We start from the raw sequence: 26260 nt of genomic DNA, 5'->3' as shown, positions 1-26260 counted from the left end.
ATTACGGCCTGCAAGCTCCATGGCTAGATGTCGAAACGTTTCTCCACCATTCTTAGTTCGGTGCTGGCATTGCCTTTGTTGTAATTCTCACTTGTCTCGTGTTTCTCCCATGGCAGAAAACGTTGACACCTCTTTGCACAAACATTGCTGGTTGCTTTTTTCAAAGGTTCTGAGACACAATTAAGGCTTGGAGTGCACACTGCACAAGCAAAATTAACATACGCTTTCACATAATGACCAGGAGAAGTGTAGAATGAGGATCCTACTACAATGGCAAAGAATTTGCCCCAACTGTTTTATAGGTTTATCAGTGGTGCTTGCTCTGGTGGTTGAATATCCGCAGTTTCTCCGTAGAGCAGTGACTAATCTATGAACCATACCAGCAGGGTGTCAAATCAATGGCTGTCCACCATGGAATCCAACATGTTCGTGGGCAATGCAACCGGTCAGTGTGTCCATCCACAATCTTTCAATGACTAAGCCAACATTTGTCTGAAGTCAGCCAATAAACCACCAGGCATCCACGAATAACAGTGGTTGACCATGTCATTAGACTGCAAATCAGGTAGGTAAGGAGTGATGGAAGCCTTTTTGTATAGAAAGAATGACCGGCAAATCTAAGCAGCTCAGATCTAGATTGTAAAAGGGCGTGCGTGAACCTATGTGTTTATCTGACCTACCAGTCAGTGAAAGGTATGGCTCACATCAATCCATAACTTAATATTTACTATTTAGTTTCTCCTCTTGGAGAGCGACTTCATTTCAAGATGTACGCGTTGTGGATGAGATAGTTCCATCCCTGGCAAAGAAGTTGCACAATGTCTTAGACAACCTAAAAACACTGACATTTCAGATCCTTCTTTTAAAGGACACATCAGGTGTTTCTATCAGTTTTCATCCACAGACCAGCAACTAAACATTCATTTGTAACAAAGAGCAGTGTTTCATGATGGATACGTGGACGGAGGTGCCCACCGTCCCCCATTTCTGCTTTTTGTGTGATGTTTCTTCCTTCTGAGCTTCCTTGCTCATCCTTCTTGGGGGCTGACCCTCTCGCCCCCTCAGTGTTGGTCCTTTGTCCAATTTGATCAGAGGGGAAAGACCAGGAATCCTGAGAAGGTGGAGTACTTCCAGCCTCCCATCAGGTTTCCCCTCTCCAGCTTTAGGTAGACCTCGTCTCCCTTCTCCATGTGCACCAGTGCAGAGTTGGTGGCAGCTTCCCTGGTGACATCCTTATCGCCAGCGAAGGCAGAGATAACTGGGAAGCCGTTCAGCATTAGACTCACCTGTGGGCAAAAAATCACAATTGAGCATATAGGAAGTCTTATGAGCTGATGCATCCTATAGATTCATTTCTTTAGTTATTTTGTATTTTTACATAGTGCAAACCACAGAGGCAAGTTCAACTAAGCCCAAAACAATCTACATTAAGTAACTAGAAATGGCAACAACCACAAGAGGCAAGTTTAATCAGAAGACAATGTAGCAACAGAAAGGATAATCCATATAGCTGCAGCAAATAATGGGAAAACGGTACTCTTGCCCTATAACGTTGTACCATTTCTGAATAGGTTCTTTAAGTACGGTTGACATTTTATGAAGTGCATGCTGAAGCAAGCGTGCATATAGTATAATGTGCACATCAATATTTTTGGTCTATAGGGACCTCATTAAAATTGTCTGGGTAACATACAATCCTCATTTGTGATTCATTTCGATTATTAGTGTTGTTTACTGTTTTAACATTCTTGTTTAAACTACATATGAAATAATGACTTACGTTATAGTTACCACACCAACAGTTTTGTAAGCAATGAACACTGTTATGTAGTGGTTTATTTGTGCATATACCACTATATAAAAGTGTTCATAGATTACTATAATGTTGGTGTGATAACTACTGCTAAGGGAGGTGTGAGAAATTGGGTTGCTGGTTGAGGGGGGTGAACCTTACTCAAGCAACATTCACAATTCCTGTCAGGGTGAACCACAAAAAGTCACTAAATTAACCTGGGCTTAACCCTCTGCTAGGTTGGCACAAAAGCAGCCATGCTTAACTTAGATGTAATGTGTTAAGTGTTTATGCAGCACTTAAAGTGTAATAAAGTGAAAACACAATGCAAGAAAAAATCCACACCAATTTAGAATAATAGAGTAAAAATGAACACATTGTTTGACACAAAAATAATATAGAAATGCAATTTTCAATCTCAGATTTCCAATATTATAGGTTTGGTTAAAAATAGTGCTTAAAAGCACAGAGCACCAACTGCGGTTAACTGGTCGTGCTGGACCAGGACAAAGTCACAAGTTCAGGCCAACTGTGATAGAATGCGGGCTGAACACAGGCACCAGGTTAGGCCTGCTGAGAATTGTAGCTTATGTCCTTGATGTGGGGCATTGCGGCACATAGTGGCGGTTCCGAGCAGCGATAGGGCGCCCTCTGTTGAGTTGTGTTGCGCTGCATAGGTTTCGATTAGGAGCTGCGAGGGCTACGATGTGACGTCTGCATCAATTTGCATTACACTAAGTCGGTTCTGATGAGGAACTGCAAGGGTTGCGATGCGATGTCCTGCGTCGAGTTACATCGCGCTACATTAGTTCAAAGCACCTTTAATCCCACTTCCTAGGGTCCAGGGCTGGAAAAGCACCACTTGGGGGGTCAGGACTCCCAGCAGGCAGATATCAGGTGCAGGGTTTAAAGGGACTCGAGCTTGTTGTATTCCTTTAGCTTCAGAACAGGAGACCAGCACACTAGCCCTTGGAGTCACTCTTGTGTTCCTGGGATTAAGATGCAGTTTCAGACCTTCTTCCTGAGGCAGTGGGGCAGCAAAGCAGTCCTTGCAGCAGTGCAGCAGGACAACAGAGCAGCTGGCCTGTACTTCTTGCAGCAGACCAGCAGGGCAGCAGAGCAATCCTTCTTCTGAGTATTCCACAGATCCAGACGTGATCTGAAAAGTTGAATCGGAGGGTCCAAAATGTATACTTGATGCCCAGTTTAAAGTGGGAGAAGCCTCTACAGAGGTGTCTGCAATTTATTGTATTCCGGTCCTGTTCCTAGTCTGTCTGGGGGCACAATAGGCTAGTGTGAAGTCCTTTGTGTGTGAGCTGAGCCAGTGCATGTGAAGTGCAAGTGTGTTAGGTGACAGCTGCGCCAGCCCACCATCCTATCAGAGATGGCCCATCCTGCCATCATCCAGACCCTCTATTGTTATGCTGTCTGGAGGAAAACACAAAGCCAAATGCCAACTACACCTAGTCATGTGGCCCAGGAACAGGCTCCAGGCACCAAATGGTTAGGACAAGAAAATGGCAACTTTCCAAAGGTGGCATTAGCAGAATTGTGACTTAAAATCAGACGTTATCTTTAAAAAGGGGTTTAAATGACAATTCCTCAGACACCAAACATGACTTTCCAACCTGCTCCCAATCAAACGTCATCACTTATTAACTGTAATAAAGTAACCCAATGTTATCCTATAGGTGAGGTAGGCCTTGCAGTAGTGAAAAACGAATTTAAGAGTTTTTCACTACAACGACATGTAAAAGTTAAAAGTACACATCCACATGTTTAAATACAGTGCACCCTGCCCTATGGGCTGTTTAGGACCTACCCTAGGGGTGACCTATATGTAGTAAAAGGAAGAGTCAGGCCTGGCAAAGGATTGATTTTGCTTGGTCAAAGTTGCAGTTTAAAACTGCACAACACAGAAAACAATGGCAAGCCTGAGACAAGTTTAAAGGGCTACTTCAGTGGGTGACACAATCAGTGCTGCAGGCCTACTATTAGCATTTCATTTACAGGCCAAGGGTACATGTAGTACCACTTTACTACGGGCTTCCAAGTAAATTAGATGTACTAATTCGGTGTAAGCCAATGCTACAGTGTTTAAAGGAGAGAGCACAAGCACTTTAGCACTGGTTAGCAGTGGATAAGTGTGCAGAGTCCTAAGGCCAACAAAAAGGGCTTCAGCAAAAACAGGAGTAATAAGGCAAATAGTTTGATGGAAGACCACCCTAAGGCTGACAGGTCTAACATTTCCTCCCCCCAGCTGGCAGTAGGGACATTTACCCAACCTCCTGGCGGTTCTCATCACTAAGACGGAAGAACCTGGAGAGACCATCAGTATTAGTGTGTTCTGCCCCAGGGCGGTATTCCATGGTATAGTCCATTCCCTGCACTGAGATGGAACACCTCAACAGTTTGAGATTTTCCCCCCTCATTTGCATGAGCCATATGAGGAGCCTGTGGTCTATCTGAACCCAGAAGTAAGTTCAAAAATAGGTCTGGCCACCGCTTCTCTAGTGCCCAGACCACAGCAAAAGCCTCCCTGCTGATTCACACTTCACCTCTGGTGCGGAGAAGTAACCTTCTACTTACGAAGGCTACAAGTTGGTCTAGGCCCTCCTCTTTTAACTGTGCTAAGACAGCCACTATGCCATGCTCTAAAGCGTGTGTCTGCACAATGTATTCCTTTAGAGAAATCATGAGCCTTGAGTACAAGTGCTGTACATATGATCAACATTTTGGGCTACTTCTTGAAAGTCAGCTCATTTAAAGGGGCAACAACAGTGCCATATCCCTTAACAATCCTGTAATATCCTGTGAGACCCAGGAAAGCCCTCACTTCAGGCTGACTTTTGGGGTTTGCCAGGCCAGGATGGTGTCAATCTTGGCCTGGAGGGGCTGTACTTTGCCCCCGACCACCATGTGGAACAGATGTACCGAGTTCCATGTCCTATCTGGCTAACTGTACTCACTCCTCTGACGCACCTCTGAAAAGAGAATGTTTTCAGTTTACGTGTTTCACAATATCTTTCACTAAGCTAATATAGTTCCATGATGCTTTTTACTTAGCTGACATTTTCCTCTCGGCTGCCCTTTTTCGATGGTGTGTTTTTTGCAAAGCTGACCTTTCCCTAAGATGACATTTTGCTAGGCTGATATTTTTCAGTGTCTTTGTACTGACGCTGACTAGATTCTATGATGTCTTTTATCAAGGTGATTTTTTTAATTATATATTTTTAATATGGCGCCTTTTTCTATGATGGATTTTCATCTATATCAGGATGTTCACGGTATGTCGCTTTCTTGTCTACAACCTGAGCGATAGTCTTTTTGTAAATGAGTTTTTACAGTTTATGCATTGTTTCATTGAATATTTTTTTTGCATTTCTTTTTTTTTTATTTCAATATTTTTTGTATTGTTTTTACAACATATAACATATAACATATAATCATCAACGCATTGTCATGACCGTATTTTTATAAGGGTTTCGTGCTGACCTCTGTGTGCCGTCACAAGCCTCAGAGGACCTGCTCCTGGTGCCTGTATAAAGGGCTGGTATTCTACCCAGTCAAAGCACGAGGTAGCACAGAAGAATAGGAGGCTGGGGTGCTTGAAAAGACAAACAAAAGAAGATGGCAGAGAAGAGGACGCTTTCCATCAACTGGAAAAGGGCACCACCACTCTCGAGGCCAATTACTGTCAACATGAAGACACGAGATGCATATATAGGTGAGTGGCTTTAGTGCAAAACAGGAAGATCAATTCAGAAATAGAAACATTAGCAATTAGTAGATGGACCTGCTGGAGCCAACCACAGAGTCAGATGGCTGCTCCATAAACCTTTCATCCAGCTGTAACCTTGGGGCTTTTCCACTGTCATACAGAAGTATGCCGCATGGGTGGGTGGCCCTGGCAGAATCAATCCTCCATTTGCCTCGCCAATGTGGGGTGAACCTGTGCTGACCGGTGCTGAGCCCCTCTCGTCCCAGTACATTCTGTGCCACATGGTACTGCCTGGAGCTGATGGGCTGGCTCGTAACATATTCTGGACTAGCGTTCTCTTCTCCATCAAGCAACCGAGAAAGGCTCTGCTATCAACGATTTTGAGAGACAACTTCATGCTTAGCCGAATTGAGGTTAGGGAACTATGCCATCTGAGTCGTGAAATCACAGATATGAAGGGGCAGTCGAGTAGAGACAACATCACCTACACGGTGTTCCCAAACAGCTTGAGATTTTTGATGTGATAACATTTTTGAAAGCTTTTCTGTCTCGCCCGGGGCCGGACTGGCCATAGCGGGCACCGGGAGATTCCCCGGTGGGCCGCCAGGGTAGGGGCTGGTTGTTGAAGCTGCAATTCACTAAATCACTTGGCTTTCAGAGGGCCTGTAGGTTGTAATCACAAGGCCCCCGGATATCTGACAGCATGAGGCCGGTGATAGCGTGGGCGTGGTGTCATCAACACTTCTCTGCCATGTAGCAATCTGTTAAAAAGAAGGCGGAACCCTCCACGTATGACAGAAAGCCTATCCATACTAATACCGACTTCTCTCGTGATACGGATCGAAAGAGGAACCAGGTCCTTCTAATAATGGCACCAGGCTCCCTCAACGGAACATCAAAGCTGAAGCAACTAGCTCTGAGGTTTCCTTACAGATACCGTTTCTCTTGCATCTTGCATTTAATAACTCGATAGACCCCAGCCCGTTAATTTTCAAAGTTTTAACGTATTATCATAGGTCATTTCAACATTATAGTGTTCATAACATTGTAATCCTTATGCGTTATGCAAGCAAGTTACATCATAGACCATCTTATGTCGACTCTTTTTATTCATACTACGCACGCTATTAGGGGGCTTTTAAATCCACTAATTATTGTTAAAAACAGGTGGGTTTTGTAAAAATAGGTTGCTTTAGAAAGAAAAATGTTGTCCTTTTCTATTTACAGATCTTCTTTGTACACGTACCTCTAACCGAGCCCTAGCAGGAGGGCAAAATGAATAGAGAAGCATACGATGATGGGCACTGGAACTATGCGACTCTGCGGTTATAGTATTTTCATCATAATCATGGGTTTGCAGCTTTGCTGCATAGTTCATCATCTGCATAATTTGCTGATTTTAACAAAGAAATCTTGTTTTCAGCTCAACCAGACCAAAAGTTACTAAAACAAAACCACATGAGTTGATGTGCAGAGGCAGGCCAGCTTTCATTGCAGATTGCTATTTTTAGATGTTAAAAGCTATATTTAGATGTTGAATGCTATATTCAGGTGTTAAACTGATATGCATGGAATCTGTGCCCATACAGTGTTAACATGTAATAAAAGAAGGCAAAGGCACAATATGTTGTGCAGTTGCATTGCACAGCATATTGTGCCTTTGCCTTCTTTTATCGCATTTTAGTCTACCTGCACAATAATTTGGTCCACACCTGCTACATAATTTCAGTGACCCTGCATACGATGTGCTAATGGGCTTGAATCTATTGAGTTTGTTAGGACAATTCCCTATTTATATGCAAATAAATGCATAAGAATACTAAACGTAGTGGCAGCAAACACCAGAGAATAGCCCGCTCCACTCTTGAACGCAACCCTTATAATTAGGGTATTGCGCTACCTGATGTCTGGTCCTATTATTGGGCAGCACGCCTGGTGGCCCTGAACAACTGGCTCTTTGCACCCCAAGATCATTCCACTTATAGGCTGGAGCAGAAGAGATTGCGAAAATTGTGCCGGTCACCCAGGTGGCGATGGAGGCCTGGTGAAAAGCTGCCGGCCGCATAGGCTGGATTGGCAAGCTGACACGGAGACCCCGCTTTGGGAGGGAGCATAGCTGAAGGAGATCGGGAAACTAAGAGGGTTACAGAACCTGGGATGAACTGGGGATCTCGCGGGTGGGAGAACTCCTTGAAAGCAGCGAGTTGATAGCATTCGCATTGACCCAATGTGATTACTCCATGCACACTAACCAATTTCTGAAATACGCCCACCTGCGCCATGCCTGGAGGGCAGAGGGCATAGCGATACAGGTTCTTTCTGAGTTTTCCCAACTTGAGGGACGGTTTCTACAGGATGAGCTGCCTTCTAAGGCTATATCCCTCACATATAAAACGCTCAATAATCATGCCAGACATACTGCTCAAACTGCGAGAGAGGTGGGGTCTAGAGAAAGGGAAACTGGAAGACGTGGACTGGGTGGCGGCCCTGATGCATCCAAGGGAAGTGGCGATAAATCCAATCAGTAGAACCTAAGATACGATTTAAAAAAAAGATTTTAGTGAAAATAGTGACAAAAAGCACCAAGCACCAACTAGGGGTTTCTGGTCCTGCTGGACCAAGTTAAAATCATACTTTCAGACTCACAGCGGTGGAGCACAGATCGGATGCAGTCTCAAGGTTGGGTCTGCTGAAGTTTACCACCTCAAATCCGTGCCAAGTTCCATTCGCGTTGGAAGGGGCTGCGAGAAGCAGGGTAAGCACTGCAGGAGGTTGTCGGCATAGGGCGAAGATCAGGTCAGAGTCCCGGGCAGGTGGTGTTGGAGCTTCATGTTGGCGATCCCCTGCTAGCCGTCAATGCTGTAGCACAATGAGGCAGCTGCCAGAGCTAAGCTTTGAATTGCAGTGAGAGCGGTGAAGTCTTGGTGCGAATGGGCCCTTATGCTGGCGTGAAGACCCCAAAAGTTTCAATTCAGCTCTCTGAGCCACACCAAGGGTCCGGGACTTGAAAGGCACCACTTAGGCGTCAGGAATTTACTGCAGGTGGGTCCAGGGTCTGGTGCGGGATGTTGGGGAGGGGAGCCTATTATATTCCTGAGGCTCAGATCAGGAGGCCAGCAGACTAGCCATTGGAGTCACTCTAGTGTTCTGGGTTTAAAGATGAAGTTGCAGGTCTAATTCTCTGTTCACCCAGGCAAGAGCGCAGTGAGCAGCAGGTGAACACAGCAGGGCAGCAGTTCCTTCACAGCAGCAGTTCAGCAGAGTGGCAGTCCTTTCAGCAGTTCAGCTGTCATTTTTCCTGGCAGAGTGTCCACAGGCCCAGAATTTTACTGAAGAGTTGGTGGCTCAGGTCCAGAATGTATACCCAATTGTGCCTTTAAAGTGGGGGAGAAGCTTCTAGATGTTTCACTCTGAAGTACCCAGACATCCCACGTCTTCCCTGTCCTCGCTCCAGACTAACTACAGGGGATATGCAGCCAGTTAGGATTTTAAATTAGGATTCCAGAGACACCAAACATGGACTGATTACCTATTTCCATTTGAAAATTGCAGGCATAAGATGTAACAATGTAACTCAAATGTTATACTATGGAGAGATAGATCTTGAAGCAGTGAAAACCTAATGTAAGAGTTTTCACTATCAGAACATGTAAACCTTAATAGTACATGTTCTACTTTTCAAATACATTGCAACCTGCCATCTGGGCTGTCTGGGGCCTACACTTAAGGTGACTTATATTTATTGAAAAGGAATATTTGGGTCTTACTTTACTTTGTCAAGTTGAAATGGCTATTTAAAACTGCACACACACAGGCTCCAGTGGCTGACCTGAGATATTTAAAGGACTACTTAAGTGGATGACACAATCAGTGCAGCAGGCCTGCTAGTAGTATTTAATTTACAGGCCCTGGGTGCATTTAGCACCACCTTACAAGGGACTTATAAGTTAATTAAATATACCAATTGGGGAATGAGCCAATGGTACCATGTTTTAATGAGGGAGCACATGCACTTTACACTGGTTAGCAGTGGTACAGTGTGCAGAGTCTTAAAGCAAGCAAAAACAAGATCAGCAAAAAGTTGAGGGCAAAGGCAAACCATTTGGGGGTGACCCTTCAGACATGGCCACGAACAACAATAGGCAATAGAAGTCAAACTTTCTCCGAACAGGAGGCCCTAAAACCTGTCTGGCCCGGGGCCCAAAGAATTCTCAGGCTGCCACTGCACAGGCGAATGGCATCAACAGAGTTTTTGAGTCTCTTGTGCAGGATAAGTAAAAGTACCATTCTCCCCTGAAAGATCAAGCCTCTGAATGGCATGCCTGTGTTCAGTCAGCAATATGAACTTTCTGATGTCTTTTCCAGATTTGGCTCTGTGTGTTCGTTGTTATAACAGATGCTATGCCTGTTGTGCTTGTCTGTTTTCTCATGCCTAATGTCCTTTGACTTAGCGGTGTGGTGCACTAACTTCTGCTATTATTCTACTATCCCGTGAACGCCCTTCCTCAGGGTCCTTCTTTTGAGTGCCATCGGTTGTCCAGGCTGCCTACCCAGGCCATCTCATTATTCATTGTGGTTATACTTCTTGACCTTTTGCACCCCATGCACCCCACATATTCCCTGGGTGCTGGCTGTTGTACATGTTGTCTATTTGGACCCACTGATCCCTCTGTCCCTGTTTCACCTTCTTGGTACCCCTACATGTATAATATTTTCCTGATATGCCCGAGGAACCCATCAGACAACAATTTGGGATCTGGTCTGCAGTGTAGAGTTTTGTAGTTTGCTGTTGATAATCTGAGCATTGTTTCATTACTTATGTGGACACATAATGCCATAAATGCAGCACTCTCACACTTTGATCTCTCTCCCCTAGACCATCTCTATGGTGCAAGCATTGCACGAACCACATATTTCTTTACCACTGTCTGGGCGGGGGTTTCTTCACTCCGTCACACCACTTTGCACTGTCCAGTACTATTTCTGACATGCCTGGTTACGTGGAAGTCTCCCTAGTCTGCTGGAATGTCTTCTAGGTCATCCAGTGCCCGACCCATGCTCGTATTTCATTAAACGTCAATGGCATGTCTATCTTTGCTAAAAGGATAATGGTTGTACACTACTTTAATGACAAAAGGGCAGATATAGCATTAATGTGAAAGACCCACCTCCTGACCAAGGAGGCAGACAAGCTAAAAAGGAATTGGATAGGCAGGGTGATCAGTGAATGCTGACTGTATAAGTTCTGCAGTACAAAAAGGGGTGGTGATGGACGCCATAAGTGTGGCAGGGTATGCTCGGACGTGAGTCCCTTGCTCACTTTGCCACTGGATTCAAGCAAGCCGGGCTGAAGACGGCTGGAATACCAGAAACCGATCCTCGGAGGCTTGTTTCCGGTCCAGGGAAGACATGGCTTGGCAGTTCGGGCTGGACTGTTCCCATGAGGCACAGGGTCAGACTGATTTGCATATAGGCATGTCTGAACTGGGGTGGCAGAGTGGGCTAAAGAACGGTAATGGATTAAACCCAGATCTTTTGACTGGGTGTGAGTGTTTGATTGATTCAGATGCTCCGTCCATCACCATCCTCTTTTGTACCGACTGTATAAGTTCTGGCAGTGCTGCATTGATGATGGGCTCCAGTCTTTCTAGGATGTGTGAAGTAGTGATATTGATTCATTATACTATCCCTCACTCAATTCTCAACACCAGTACGGACGTCGAGGACAGAGATGACCTAATGAAATTAAGAACAGCTGGACGGAAGTTAGTGCTGGGCTCTGTCTATACCTCCAAAGTTAACAAGGTGAAATTCTTTGTACAACTATCCATATTTCTTCTTGAATTAGGCATGATGCAAACCATAATTGGAGGTGACTGGAATTTGGCTACGGATCCAGTATTGGAGAGGAATGGGGCCTTGGACAAATGCACCATGGCTTACAGACTTTTGCTGTGAGATGTCTTGGCTGTTCACAATTTGATGGAAATATTGTGACTCACACACCTTACACACCCTTCCAACAAAGTGTATACCTTTTCTGTCAACAATCCACTGCACCATATCTGTCATGTGCTCTACCACTTAATGCACAGGAGCAGAACGACATCTAGTCCCAATGTCCGTCTCCAATTTCCCCTGTCATCAATTATATCTAGAATAACGGAGGAAATCAAAGGGAGGAAAGGGGATGGGGATAGAGAAGAGACAGCCAAGCCTTCTTTCTGGTTCTTCTCCCTTTCTTCTTGTACTCCACCACTCACAGTATTTCAGTCCTCGGTGTGTACTTGGGAAATGGAGTGAAGAACTGCATGTAATAGAATGCAACAACCTTACTTTAATAATCTGTAACTTAAAACAGTACTTTTTAATTAAGAAATAAACTACTTAACATATACATTGTTTACATACCCCAAATTGGCTTGACCAATGCCGCTCCTCTTTTATACTCTACTTAAATGCAATGTTAATAGCAGAGAATGCTGCTTCGTGGCTTCTTGGTTTATTGAGATATATTCTTATATATCGATTTTTTCTTTTTATCTTTCTGCAAACGTTAAATAGATATAGTTGTTTAATTGTAACCTTTCCTTTTCATGTCTTCCTGGAAATGGAATTGCGACTGAAGGAAAGAAGATTGGAAATATACAAAGACTCCGGAACACGGGAATCTGGTAAGTATTTGCTTTTTATCTAAAATCCTGTCTTATAAGCGAACATTTAAGCCACTCACTTCACTAAACTAAATATACTCCTCACTACAAATGCCACTTAACATTGCTGGAATTCTTATGTGCTGGGAATTTCTTTTGAGAGAAAGGTAAGGCGAGTAACCCCCACTAACTACTAGTGCTGATTCTGATAGTTTATTTCCAAAAGACATGCGTAGGAATAGGATGCTAATCCCTCTCGAGGATTGTAACCTCACCCACTAAATAACAGACAAGGAAGTTTTATTGAATACCTCACTGGGTAAACTGAGAGCAGAGACTATAAGCAAAGACACTCTCTCTAGTTGTCAGACTATGAAACTATGAATTACTAGGAAAACCTTACTTGGTCAACTCAGGACTGAGACACTACTCTCAAAGCACCTGGAAACTCAAACGCGACGGAAACTAAATGTCGAAACACATGACGAACTACTGTGACTGACTTTTCGCGCCGTATGCTGGAAAAGACTCCTCCTCAGAGATTTCAGGTGAAGGGCAAGGTTCTAAGGGAAAGGGAGAGCCCACCGAACATTCCATCACTGTTTTCAGGTTTGCAATACTAGAATGCTGCACTGGAAGCCGCTTTTTGGTGGCCTTCCTGTTACTTTTTAGCCTCAATTGTGCATGTTTCTTTGTTTTAAAGGGTGTTTTCAATGAAATTATATTTAATGACCTTCTACCCTTACTGGGATGCTGAGGGGTTATGACAATATCCTGCATTGACTATTTTCTCATACAGGGCCACCTCACCTCCTCCATCTGACACTCTGGTTGAGATCTTGCCTGGAGGCTTATCTACGCACTTCCCAGTCCATATGGACATTTACTCTAGGTCATATTACTCTTTCATTTGAACAGAAAATGGTAGTGGGTCTATTGAACAATTGGCTCTAGTATGTGTCTGCAAAGGTAGGCATGAACTAAGTCAAAAAGTTGAGCATCTTTCCTGTGTGGAAAAATACCCATCAGTTGTCGATCCTGGGCGCCCTGTTCATCATTTGGGTTTCCTTCACACCGGGAAGGTAGGTTTAAGGCCCATAATAATGATGGAAATGGAAACCTTTTTCTTGTTCTCATATTTCAGGGTAAGGATGGACAACTCAGGAGCAGTGCATATGTGAAGTGAAAGGGTGTGAACTGTGATTGTGAACAGATAAAATTAGGTAAAAGAAAGCCAAACAGACTTTAATAAACACCTTTCTATTCCTAGTGTAAAAAAGCGTGCGATACTAGTGGTTTTAACAAATAGCCACTACACTTTATAAAGTGTAGTGTCAAACTCGAGACGAAGACGGGGTCCTTCATTCTCTCACATCAGGTAATGGAGTTGGCTCTATCCTAGGGGCATTCTTGACTATACACCTACATACATGCTAGGTAAACTTAGGTACATCTAGTTAGGGCTTGCATCGTAGGAGTACGCATTATCACTGTCATGTACTTATATGCCTGCATATATTTACAGTTTTATCACTATGGTAGAATTCTACCTTTTATTTACTCGTTTTGTGTTTGTAATTGTATATATCTGTTTCTGTCTCATGGTTGTTGCAGCACGTGTATTTTATACTTGGATAATGATGGTTCAATAAATACTTATTGCAAACATCTACACTGTTTATTCTGTATATCTCTCTGAGACAAGTGAGCACGAGTGACTGAGCAAAAAGTACTGTACTGTTTCACGATCCCTGAGGGTTCAGGGTTGTCATGTTCAATAGCTGCTAGAAACAAATCGCTCCTCTGTAAGGTTGTGGGGCTTATAGTGGCACTGTGAGCTAGCTGGTTTACAGACTATCATATCATATGGGATGTCTGGAATCAGTCTGGACACCAATATCTCAGTTTATGTTGTCTAAACATGCAGTTCCTATATAGAGTTGTGGGAACTACATGACAGTAGTAGAACATACATCATGACTCCTTGACACCGATACTCTGTTCAGTGAAAAGGCAGCCTGGGGGTGTCAGCTAATGTGTGGCTTGAAGTTGTCTAGGAGGAAATCCTCTGAGGAGCACCTCAGATTGGACTGCAACATCCTTTCACTGAACTCTGATTATGGAACAAATCACACCCTTGTCCGATTATAGAACCAGTCCCACCCTTCTCAAGTGGGAAAAGTAAACAAATAAGTTTGCTCTTAATGCTTTCCATAACATCACAACTGAAAGGCCTCTGGTGAGACTCAAACACAGACACTATGTGCAAAGGTAGGAATTGTGCTAGTGTACCAGCCACTGCAGTCTGAGGCTAAACTAGCCGTATGCATGATTCGAGATGCTTAGGGCCATTTGCTAATACACCCAGAGAATATCTCAGTCACTTTTGACTCTTTCTATTAGAACTGTGCAACTTCACAAAGAGTAAAGATTGGGGGGAGGAACTCTTGAGAGGTGAGATCACCATAGACGAGATTAAGGGAGCGGTTTCTGCTTGCCGACCTGTACATCCTTGGGGAAAGACAGCTTCCCTAGAGAATTCTTTAGCACTTGAAAGGTGTAATTGTTTCTTTATTATATAAGGTCTGTAAGGGAAGCAATGAGTTCTGGATCCTTTGGATCTATATCTAACAGAGTTATCATAAAACTTATACCCAAGAGGGGAAGAACTTGATGAATAGCAGGAGCTACAGGCCCAACTCCCTCAATGAAGTAGATGCGAAGATAATACTGCCCAAAATCCTAGCTCCCAAACTAGAATAAAGTCACCCCTTCCATTATTCACAGTTCACAGGTGGCATTTGTCACAGGACACTCCTCTGTGAATAACCTGAAGGCACTTGCTTGTTTGTGCAGGGAATCCAAGGACCTACAGGAGGATGTGCTCCCTCTCTCCCTAAAAGCTCAAAAAGTGTCTGATCAAGGGAAGTGGGGATTCTTCTTAAAAGTCCTGGACAACTTCTTTTAGGCAGGATTTAATTTCATGAGTCTTATACCCGTAGCTGTCACTAAACTGCAAAGACAATATGGCTTATGGCTCCGTCCTATACAAATTGAATGCTGTGTGAGACACGGATGCTCCTTGTCTACACTTCTATTCCTCCTTGCCCTGGAACCTCTAGAGGCCACCACCCATACTGGATCTTAATAAAGGGTGTGCTCTACAGGCCATGACGTATAAACTCTTTCCTTTGTGCTGATAATATTCTCATGATGATTATGGATCCCTATTTGTTGTTTGCTGAACTGATGTCCTTAATTTACTTCTCACAGTTCTCTGGTTGCGAGGTGAACTGGGAACAATGCGAGGTGCTGCCAATCTCCTCCTCTGCCACCAGGACCAGTTTTGTCAGTCTTCCCCTGAAATGGGTCCAAAAGGGCTCACACTGCTTCATATGCCTGGATAGAGACCTCGATGATTGGTCGAGTATAGCGTCCTATCCTTAATAGCTCAGATTGACTATGGGAGGGGGTCCCAGCTTCAATTCTCTTTGTGAGGCAGGGTTCATTAAGATGATGGTCATCTTGAGATATAACTATGTTTTTTGGGATATTGCCCCTTGTGATATGTAAGTTGGTCCTCATTCAAATTGACTTTGATATTTAGTCTTTCATTTGGGGGAATGAGGCTAAAGCCTACTAAATAGCCTGCTCATGTAGAGTCAGATAGCTTATGCCTGGCCCACATGGCATCTTATTTCATCCAACACCTCTTCCTGCAGACTTACTTTGTACCGGTGATCCCTAACCCTCCCCTCTGGGTCTCCATGGAATGGAACATGCTAGGGTGTAAATGCAGCCTTGATGCTGTGTATTAATAAAAATTGCTGCGATTGAAGGTTGACAGTCCCCTTGTGCAGAGTACGCTCCTGCATTGGAAGCTAGTGCATAAACGTCTTAAGCTTGTCCTGTGGTTCCTTGTTCAGGAGCACCACCTTCATGTCTTGGGGTGCATGGCGCTCAGTCAGCTTTACACAGGTCAAGCACCTTATTGAGGATGATTCTCTGAAGCTATTTCTTGTTCTTGAATATGAATATGGCCTCCGTGTTACACAATAATGACGATATAAGCAGATGGTCGTCCATAGTGTGCTTGGTCTATTGAACCAAGACTGATTTACCTTGGACAGAACTTCTCCCTCTAGGAAGGTGGCCTGGTACTTGCTCTTCTAATGAAAGTGAAACTGTGAAGTGCTGTTAAAGCCCTCACACCCTTGGTGGTAGCACCTTGCTCCATGGCTTCTAGGCTCTGCAGTAAACCCCTTAAGGGCATCCTACGTGCCTCAGCACATGCCATCCACGGGCTGAAGAAATATGATCACATCACCCCCATTTTAATGGAACTCCATTGGCATCCCTTACTGGCCCGCACCCTCCTCAAAACCAGCTGCATCATTTACAAAGCCATCACGAACAGTTCCACCACTTATCTAGCAGATAGATAAAGTCAGCATCTCTGGTGGTTCTCGGCACACAAACAGCCAGCAGACTATCTGACTTCCGACTAAGAAAGGAGAAAAAGAAAAAACAAGACACCAGGCCTTTTCGATCTGTGTACCCAGGATCTAGAGCACCATCCCCATGTCCATCAGGACCCCCGCCCCGACGATGCTCTAATTTAGGAAACAGTTGAACACACACCTCATCACAGAATGCTACCACACAATGCATTAACAGTCCTCAAACTAGCTATCTGCTTTTGCTTATTGACTTTAAGCTTTTCCATGACCCTGTACAGTGCTCATCTGTCTTTTGGCTAAAGACACCATATACATGCACACAGGGGCTCGATATCCATTTCAATTTCTCCAGTGCTGACTTACCTGGAAAGGCTGGGAAGGTTTACAGGACTGTTATTGGCCTGTTCAAAGAGCCTCTAGCGACTTACCGCGAGCTACCATTACTAAACTTTCAATCTTGGACCAACTTACTCACTCTTCGTAGTAAACTCCATAGGGAAACCAGACTGAAATGTTTTTATTTCGAAATTTTTCGCAATTCGTATTGATCAGCCCTCCACTTACACAACCTGGGTCTGAGCAATTGCCTCACTCTTGATGCTAGGGGTGCAGACTGCCTGACTGTGATCTCTTCCATGTACTTTGGGGTTACACTAGCAATAAGCAATGCTGGCCTGAGGTATGGTCCACAATGTCCTCTATCGGTGGCATGATACTGACCCCATCGAACTCTCTGCCACATTACATGACATGCCTGACAACATGGCTCCATTCTCTTATAAACGTGAATGTTGGTGACCTCGTGTGCTGCTGCCAAACCAGCTTTTTGTGCCACTGCAGGAAAACCTTGGCTCTGTCCCCTAAAGGAATAGTTGGCCAAGTTGACAAGGACGGTTTACTGTGAGCGTATTATTTATGAAAACAAAAGACCAGACATCTTTCTTAGATGTGTTGTTGGAACCCTTCATTAGGCACTAGTCTGCAGATGCCTTGCCCTAAGCATGCCTCTCGACTTCTCATCCTTCACCCTGCTTTGACTGAGCCATCCGTATTGACTCTCTGTATGGTATGCCATTACCTGCATGCCACCCCTTGCGTTCACTGCCCTCTGATTGGAAACAGTGTGACTGAGGAGAAACCTGATGGCACTGTGGTCGGACGCTGAGGATGTACCTCGCTGCTTGTCTGATATACATGGCTTTGTAGAGCTGCATAGAGGTCTAGTGTCTTACACCGGTCATTGCTATATCTGTGTTGCACTGTTAGCTTCTGGAAACATTCTTTATGAGTATCTTTGCTGAAGACTGATAGCTTGACAATGATTGCGTCCAGATCCAGGTTTGATTCCTGTGTCTTTCAACATGCAAATAAAGAAGTATTCCAACAAAAAGTAGTAGCTGGTAGGCACTAGATAGCATAGCGCTTCATGCTACAGATTAATACACATACCTAGAATCCTAAATACACATTTATGTATATAAATGATATGCCTTATGCGTTGCCTGACCTGACTTGTCTTAAGACAAATCATGGTTTTATATATTAAATATTTTGGGTGGTAGGGGGGATAGACAATATTAACAACAAGACACACTTCTGAGTCTGAGTGGGGGTATATTATGGAGGTATTTATGTTCCATTACAAACCTTACTGGAGGTAAAGATTGTTGCTCCCAGGCCTGCCCATAGAAGGAGACAGGTAGGCAGCTATGATTATCCCAGTTACCTTGGCATTGTGCGCATGCACGTTCCTAACCACGCGTGTCTTTGTGGCTTCCATCTTGGTAAAATTATAAAGACAGATGTAAGAACTGCATGCCTTGCTCCCTCAATGTGAGAAGCTCCAGACTGAAGGATTTGTGGGTTTGTGTGATCTGATCACACACCTGTTCCTCGGGGTTTGTCGCTTTGCATCTCCATATGCTGTCTAGTGCCTATCAGCTACTACTTTTATAGTCCTCAGTCATGCATTGAAAGCATTTGAGGACTCAGCTTGTCCCTGATGTCCTTCCCGCCGCAGAAACCATGCCTAATCTGTGTTCTTAAGGGGGCTGCAGTTAGCATAGACAGCTTCCACCTCCAGCGTTAAGTTGTCACCAGTGCCCTTGTTTGGGAGTGGCAGGAGTAACTTGTGAATCTGCTCAAATTTGAGCAACATCAACTTCATGTTGGGACCTTCCATGCATCACCTTTAGATAGATGCCTAGACACATCAGCCGCAGTTTTATTTCACATGTTTGTCAAGGATGAAGCACTGTGAAGAGAAAGGCAGAAACTCATTCACCAGGGGGCTCTATGCAGGTGTGGCTCTTGTATAATCAAGAGGAGCTTGCATGGTAAATTGATCCAAATCTGGGTTTGGGTGGGATCACAACAGGAACCTACTGTACAGGAGATAAGTTAGTAGCATAGGAATAACATAACTGGGTTCTGAGCAGGCTTGTTGGCTGCTGTGAGACCCTGAGGCAAACTCCATCAGAGGTCTGAGGGAACCTATGTGAGCAGAGACCATGCAGCAGCCAAAGACGCAGACATCCATTAGCTCTACCTTCAAGGTCAGGCCTTATATCGAGGATGGGTGCAGCACCCTTCCTAGAGAAACTGCATACCTCCTGTACATACCACAGTATTATCCACAGTGCCAGACAACTTGAGGTTCTGTCTGTTTTAGTGATGGTATTATACCCAATGCATTGCACCCAGAGGATCTGCCTCGCTTGATGTGACACCGGGCATCAACAATACTCCATCACCAGAGGGTAGGCATGGGCGGAAAATCCGTTCCGCTCGCGGATTTTGCGGATTTTCGGGAAATCCGCAATCCGCGAGATTTGCGAATTTCCTGAAAAATCCGCAAATCCGCGAGCAGCGGATTTTGCTCGCACTGCTCGCACTGTTCGCGTGAGTTCGCGCCCCGCGAATAAGTGCGAAATTGCAGAAATACGATCTAAGCAAAACTGAAAGTAACTACTTACCAGGTTCAAAAGTTCAGGCACATCATTAGTAGCCATTTCCTGTAGTGCTTCCTGAGGGGCCCCTCCAGAGTTCAGTTGCCAGTTGCAACTATTATGTGACCCTGCTCTGAACCTCAGAATAGTTACACATATGCCACAAAGGTCCTGAATTACAGCTAAGGGAGACAAGCAGGAGCCAGGCTGGAAGTTAAAATCCATTAATCAGCCCCTAATTCATTATTGTCAGTTGGGGCAGGGCAGGTGTTGTAACTAATTTTGCAACAATGAAAGCACTTAGCAAGTGCAAAAGATCACTAATCAGGGCGCACTAAGGAAGCAGGTGCCAGCTAAAAAAATATTCTGTGACACATTAATCAGCCCCAAATTAATTCAGGTCACTTGAGGCAGGGAAGGTGTGCTTTGCTTTGCCGAAAATAATGTACACTGGACAACCAGAGGGTGTGGTGATGAAACAGAGGGTGGCATGGGTGGGCCAGAGGGTGGCATGAGTAGTCAGAGAGTGGCAGTGGTGACAGAGAGTGGCAGTGATGAAGAAGAGTGTCCCAAACAGGTTGGACACGTAGAAACAACAAGTTCGCAAAACTTGCGACCCGACAGGTAAGTTCGCAAATTGCGAAATTGTAAAAACCCTCGCGAACTGGCAGAAACACGGGCGAACACAAAAAAAAAAAAAATCCGCAAATTCGCGGGAATTCGCGGATTTTGCGGATTGCGAGTTTGCAAATCCGCAAATTCGCGGATTGCCAATCCGCAAAATCCGCTCATGCCTACCAGAGGGTCTGTCTCCTAAAATATGACACAGGTCCCCCACTAGGTCCCCCACTTCTCCTTACCTGAAGGCTCTGTCTGCTGTAGGTTTTCACCACATTAAAGCTGAAGCTGTATATACCAGTCCATGGGGCCAAGAATTTGCTTTTCTCAATGTCAAAGTTGTGTCCAATGTTGACTAATGCCTAAAAAAAGGAAATAGAGGGTGAGAGAGACTTTAAAAGGACAATTAAATACAGAATCAGGGGAAGAGATAGAAAATGGGATGAAAGAAAAAGGAGGGTGAGCAGTGGAAAAAGGAAGAGAGAGACAGAGACAAGGAGACGAAGATATGATGTAGGAGAATAGGGAGACAAGGAAACTAATTTGTGAGAACTAATAAAAAAAATGGCACGAGGGAAGAAGAAAGTAAGATCTGGATAGGAAATTGAAGATCAAGGATCTACGGAGAGGAACCTGGTAGGGCAAGGAGATGGTGGAGAAGACGAGACAGGGAGGATGAAGTGGAGATAGGGAGGAGGATATAAAATACAGAGAAAGATTAAAATATATAGGAAAGTATATTGGCTGCGACTGAGACTAGATAAGAAGAGACAGGGATGAAGATACAGATGTAGATTGATAAATGATAGAAAGAAGACGGATGAAGATGAAGAGAAATTGGTTTAGATAAATAAGTTGAGCCACATCACTCAAGAGCTGGTGTGAGCCCTTGATATCTCCACTGCTCACCCGGTCAAAAAAGATGACCATGGTCCTGTTGCTCAGCTCAGAAGGCTCCAGGTTGTTGTCCCTTATGGCAGAGAAGGCCACTTTGCCAACTCCAGAGCGGACAGACATGCCGAGAATACTAGTGTTGCCCATTTCACTTGTGGGATCCGAATCACAGACCACCAGACACTTCCCTTCCAGAATAAAAGGATCTGTGCCATTGTGAGCCTGATCCTGTCCCACAACAAAGCCAAAAGCCAACGTGACAGTCACAAGCACATAGAAGGACATCCCGTTCCACTGAGACATTTATCCTGTAAGGCTAGAGAGGTCCTCAGCAGTCAAACCCTGGGGAAACAAGAAGCAGATTATTAGTGAAGGTTGAAGCTAAAGAGAGGAATTGTAGAGATATTTGCTATAAAAATGAAAGAAGCTTGATGTTACGAGCAAGAAGGTAATAGAGAAAGAAGAGAGACCGCTAGCTGTGCAGACTGACAGAAGATTTTTGCTGAGACAGAACAAAGAGCAGGTTTCCGGTATGAAGAGCCAAAGAGGAGCATCTGATTTTGGCTGTTGTTAGGGAAAGATGAAGCGTAGGAGGAAATGTTAGCTGTTGTGAACAACGGTGTTGATCTGGTTGGAGTGATGAAGGAAGGGAAATAGAAGTGTTTGGGGTTGCAAGAAGAGATTTTAGAATTGGCATTAATGATCAACAGTACGATATTGATTTGGATTAAGGGCCTGATTTAGATATTGCCGGACAGGTAACTCAGTCACAACGGTGATGGATATCTCTTCCGCCAAAATATGAATCCCATTTTATCCTATGGGATTTATATTTCGGCAGACGGGATATCCATCACCATTGTGACAGAGTAACCTGTCCGCCAGGATCTAAATCAGACCCTAAGTATTCCACAAAAAGATATAGATTTGTTGGAGTTTAGAGTATTTTTGCTTAGCTAAGTGGATTGAATAAAGAATGTTGAGTTAACTGTGTTGACTCAAATGAGCATCTAGGTTATTTTGTATTGGTTTAAATGATGTACAGGAGAATGTTATGTTGGATGACAAGCTAAACTAAAGTAGGTTAGGTTACTTTAAGCGATGAAAGATAGATTGATGGGTTGTTTGGCTTGATGAAAGAGATGACAGAGCATTGACTTAAGTGATCAACAAGAGGATGTTGAGTTCGGTGAAGTGTTTGCTGAAAGGATGTGGCATTAACTCTTTCCATTAAATGGAGTGTGCAGGGTTGTCTGACCGGATCAAGGAAAAGATTTTGGGTTGGCTGAACTGAATGAAGATGGAATATTGGTTTGGATTGTGAGAAGGTGGCCTGATATGCAGTGCTCACTATTCTAGTGAACACTATGTATCAGTCCAACAACCCTTATTGATGATTGGTTGTAAGTCAACCTTATAGACCAGCTATCCTAGTAGCGTGGATACGAGCAGTCTAAGGCTAAAGACTCGAGAGGGCGTGTTAAGCCAGCTGTTATACCACACATATACCCCTTGAACACCAAGTGAAAGGACACCACACAAGTGTTATGAAAATAAACAGTGTATTTATTAGAATCACAACAGCCCTGTACTCTTTATGAGGACAGGGTACTAAGCACAAACAAAACTCTTATGAAAATACTTAAGTTAGCACAGTATATACAAATGCCCGAGGGGCACGGAAAACCATATACTCTGAAAGTGGAATGCGAAATTACTAGCAGGTAAGTACAGTACTAATAGGCTTTGGAATCGCTAGGACTTGACTATAGAATCGTTAGATTACTTCTAGGAGACCCAGGGGACTCGGGTGCAGAGTGTGCACTCTCACGCGTGATGCGGGACAAAGTCTATGGTAGCTAGTAAATGCAAAGTTAGTGTTCTCGGGCGAACCCGACCTGGTAGGAGGAAAACGAAAGTGGATTCTGACCCTTGGATAGTGAGGCTATGCTGGGGCACCGAAATGCCGAAGTTACCTAGCCCAGGGGCTGCAGCTGCATAGGTCTCAAAAGACGTCGGGAATCCTCGTAGACGGACCAGGAGCCTGGAAGAAAGATGCTGGCAGGCGACCAGTTGAAGAGAGTTCGAAGTGATCCAAGCCTGGATCTTGAAGAGAGATGACACCTGAAAGCAGAGGGGACCAAGTTCGTGACTACTAGCCAGTAGTCAGGTGGCACCAGGAGGGCACCGGATGGTAGTCACCTCGACCAGGTGAGTGGGCGACGCTGGGCTCTGCTGATCTCACGGACCAGGAGGCGTTGTCGGCGACCAGGATGGAGGAGCGAGCTGTCCCACGATGGATGAAGCTGTCGGCGTCACTGGACCCAGGATTGAGCAACAAAGCCTTGGCAAATTCAAGCCCACGCGGTGGACCTAAAATGGCGTCTTGAGTGGACCAGGAGGGTCCGGGGTGCTTCTCTTTTGGAAGGAAGCAAGGGCCAGTCTGGAGCAACCAGACTAGCAGCAGTGATGTCGTCGGGCGTCGTTCAGAAGGCCACAAGCCAGCGGGCTAGTAGCCAAACAACGCGGTGAGCAGCAAAAAGCAGAAGGGCCCCACGCAGATCGTGGAGATGCTGGGAGGCTGATCTTCGGTGCTGGAGCTGCTCAGGGTCGGGGCTTCTCGGACCCCAAAGCACTCACCAGAGGGTTGCTCGGCGGGCTTGCTGTAAAGAGGTCGTGCAGTCTTGGCGATCGTCGGTCCCTCGAGGTCTAGTCGCACTCACGGTTCTCAGCTTGGCTGTAGAGGTGAGTAGAGGTCAGAGGTGCCAGGGAAGCCGTGTCTCGTCGTGCTGGGTCGTCGGATTCCTGAGGAAGGACTTGCAGCAGACCGCAGTGTTCTTGATGGTGCCTGCGGATGCAGGGTGACTACTCCTTAGCCACAAGGGAGACTCTTGAAGAAGAAATCTTGATGTCCTTTCGCAGAAAGTCGTGTCTTGATTCCAAAGATGATCTAATTTGAACAGGGGGCCCGCTCCTATCTTTATACTAAGAAAAGGGGCTGACCCGGTGACTAGGTCCTGCCTATGGGTGGGACTAGGAGGGGGGTGGTTACACCCCTCTCCCATGCCGGACTTTCCCCAGGCCAGGGGCTGGTGTGCCCCTGGAACTGGTTCTGACCGGCCTACTGTTAAAAGCTAGGCTGCAAACGTCAACATTATCGGCGCCATCTTGCCTCCCTTTTTTTGAGCCCATTCGTGCACGTAAGCGGCAGCCATTTTGAGCACTATGGCCTCCCTGCCCCTCGCTGATAGCTAGCGCGCCTCTCTCTCTCTCTCCTAACCTCGCAGGCATCCCCCGCACGCTGACAACCCCCCCGCTCTCACATGCCTTGGGTCATAAACCCCTCTTCGGCGCAGCTCTGCCTCGGAATCCCATCCTGTTCCCAGCGCGACACCTCCCTTCATTCCTTTCATGGTCCCAGGTCCTTTGATACAAACCCCCTTTTCCTGTGTGCCCGTTTGTCTTCCTCGTTCCCAGACCACCACCTGTCCCTGCGGATACTGTTTATTGCCCCCCCCGTACAGTAGGAAGCTCCCCCCATTAAAGGACCCTCAAATTGATCAAAGCCCCCACCCTATGAGATCCGATCAACCCCACACATTCCGTGAGTCGGCGGAATGTCCAGCTGCGCGATAATCATCACCTGTTGTGACCGGGGTGGGACTTCAACTGTAAATGTGTGTGGGAACGGGCCTGAAGGGGAGATTCCGAGGATATCCTTTCATACTTCAAAGCATTGCAAGAATGTGTTACATGCAATAAAGATCATAAACTTGTGTATAAGAGGCCAGGCCTCAGAGATGCGGTTAGAGCACCTCGAGAAGATACCCTGCTGTCTGATTTTGATGTGTTCTGCTCCGTCGGAATAAAACTTCTGTTTCCTGCCTTCCAGTCTCCAGCGCCTGCCTCTTTGTTTGGTAAACTTGAGTGGGTATAGAGGCGGCTAACGCCGGGCAACTTCGAAAAAGGTCTTCTGCCTGTACCTTTTTCAACAATTGGCGCCCAATATGGGGCCCATCAGTGACAAGTGGATCCAGTGGGAGAGGTCCTGACGACAGAGTGAACGACTGCAACGATCGGGAGTGCACCTGTCCGATAGACCCTCGTCTGACAGCCGATCATCCGAACTTCACTGGTTCCGAACAGACCTCTCTCGAGTGATCTACGGTCCTGACTGGGAACCATCAGGAGTGCCGCGAGGAATACGAAGAATAGAGGACGACCGGGCGCTGGATTCGGAAGACAAGAAACTGTCCATGCGGTCCGGGTAAGGTCGTGTAAACACGACGAACTGCGAAATGATTGTTTGATTGTTTGGAAAATACTAGTATTACTCTTTGATTGATTTATTTGGAGATTCGCTGTCTGCAAACGGAGAAACAACAGGCTCTCTCTTTGCAAACAGTGAAGGATAGGTAACGCAGCCGCCGTGCCTATTTTTCTCCCCCACTGATTAATTGATTGAACCCGAACTACTGTTCGCGGATTGCTTTCTGGAGATTCTCTGTCTACAAACAGGAAAGAACAGGTTCCCTCTTTGCAGGTAGTGAAAGGGTAGGGAACGCAGACCTTTGCGTGCCTATTTAATTCTCCCCACTGATTGTTTGATTGACCGAGCATTGACTGTTTGATATTGGTTCTTGAGGTATTCACCGCCTGCAAACAACGTAGAATAGAAATATTCTGTCTAGTCTTTGCACGCAGTGATAAGATAGGTAGTGCTGACTTTTGTCCCCATTGATCCGTCATGCCTGTCTTCTCCCCACTGATTGGTAGCCTGTTTAGCCCGGACCGCTTATTAGAGATGAACCATCCGGCTCCACTGGAGGGCACCCCTAATAAGGACATGTTCATGAAACATGGATTGATCGCTATAGCCTATAGCAAGCTGTGGCATAAATATACGCAAAAGGATCGAGAAAGTCAGTGGCCACTGATAGGATCCTTCGATGATGATAAAGTGAACGCGCTAGAAACAGCCCTTGGTAAAAACAAGACAACGCCCACTATGCTTGATAGTTTCGGCATGTGGCGCAAAGAAACTGAACAACGTAAAAAGAAAACTGAGAGTAGGTTGGGAAAAGAGCTGCGAAAAGCAGCCCACCTAGCTGCTCAGAAACTAGAAGAAGAGATAAAAGAAAGAGAGGAAGCCAAACAGAAACTAGAAATAGAAA

At 45.2% G+C, this 26260-nt stretch overlaps 1 protein-coding gene across 1 annotated transcript; it reads right to left on the bottom strand.

Moving 5' to 3' along the window:
• LOC147715135 (cerebellin-1-like) lies at window positions 1-21420 on the bottom strand. The gene is made up of 3 exons (XM_086920412.1): window positions 21102-21420; window positions 20435-20554; window positions 1-1286 (listed from the first exon to the last, which is right to left on the bottom strand). Exons 1-3 carry the CDS (start codon window positions 21387-21389, stop codon window positions 1089-1091), a joined length of 606 nt encoding a protein of 201 aa, XP_086776538.1. The 5' UTR covers window positions 21390-21420; the 3' UTR covers window positions 1-1088.
• Between the last annotated feature and the right edge of the window lie 4840 nt (window positions 21421-26260).

This window comes from Lissotriton vulgaris, chromosome 5 (genome assembly GCF_964263255.1).
Source record: "Lissotriton vulgaris chromosome 5, aLisVul1.2, whole genome shotgun sequence".
NCBI classification, from domain to species: Eukaryota; Metazoa; Chordata; class Amphibia; order Caudata; family Salamandridae; genus Lissotriton; species Lissotriton vulgaris.
This window is presented reverse-complemented; position numbering and strand designations above follow the sequence as displayed.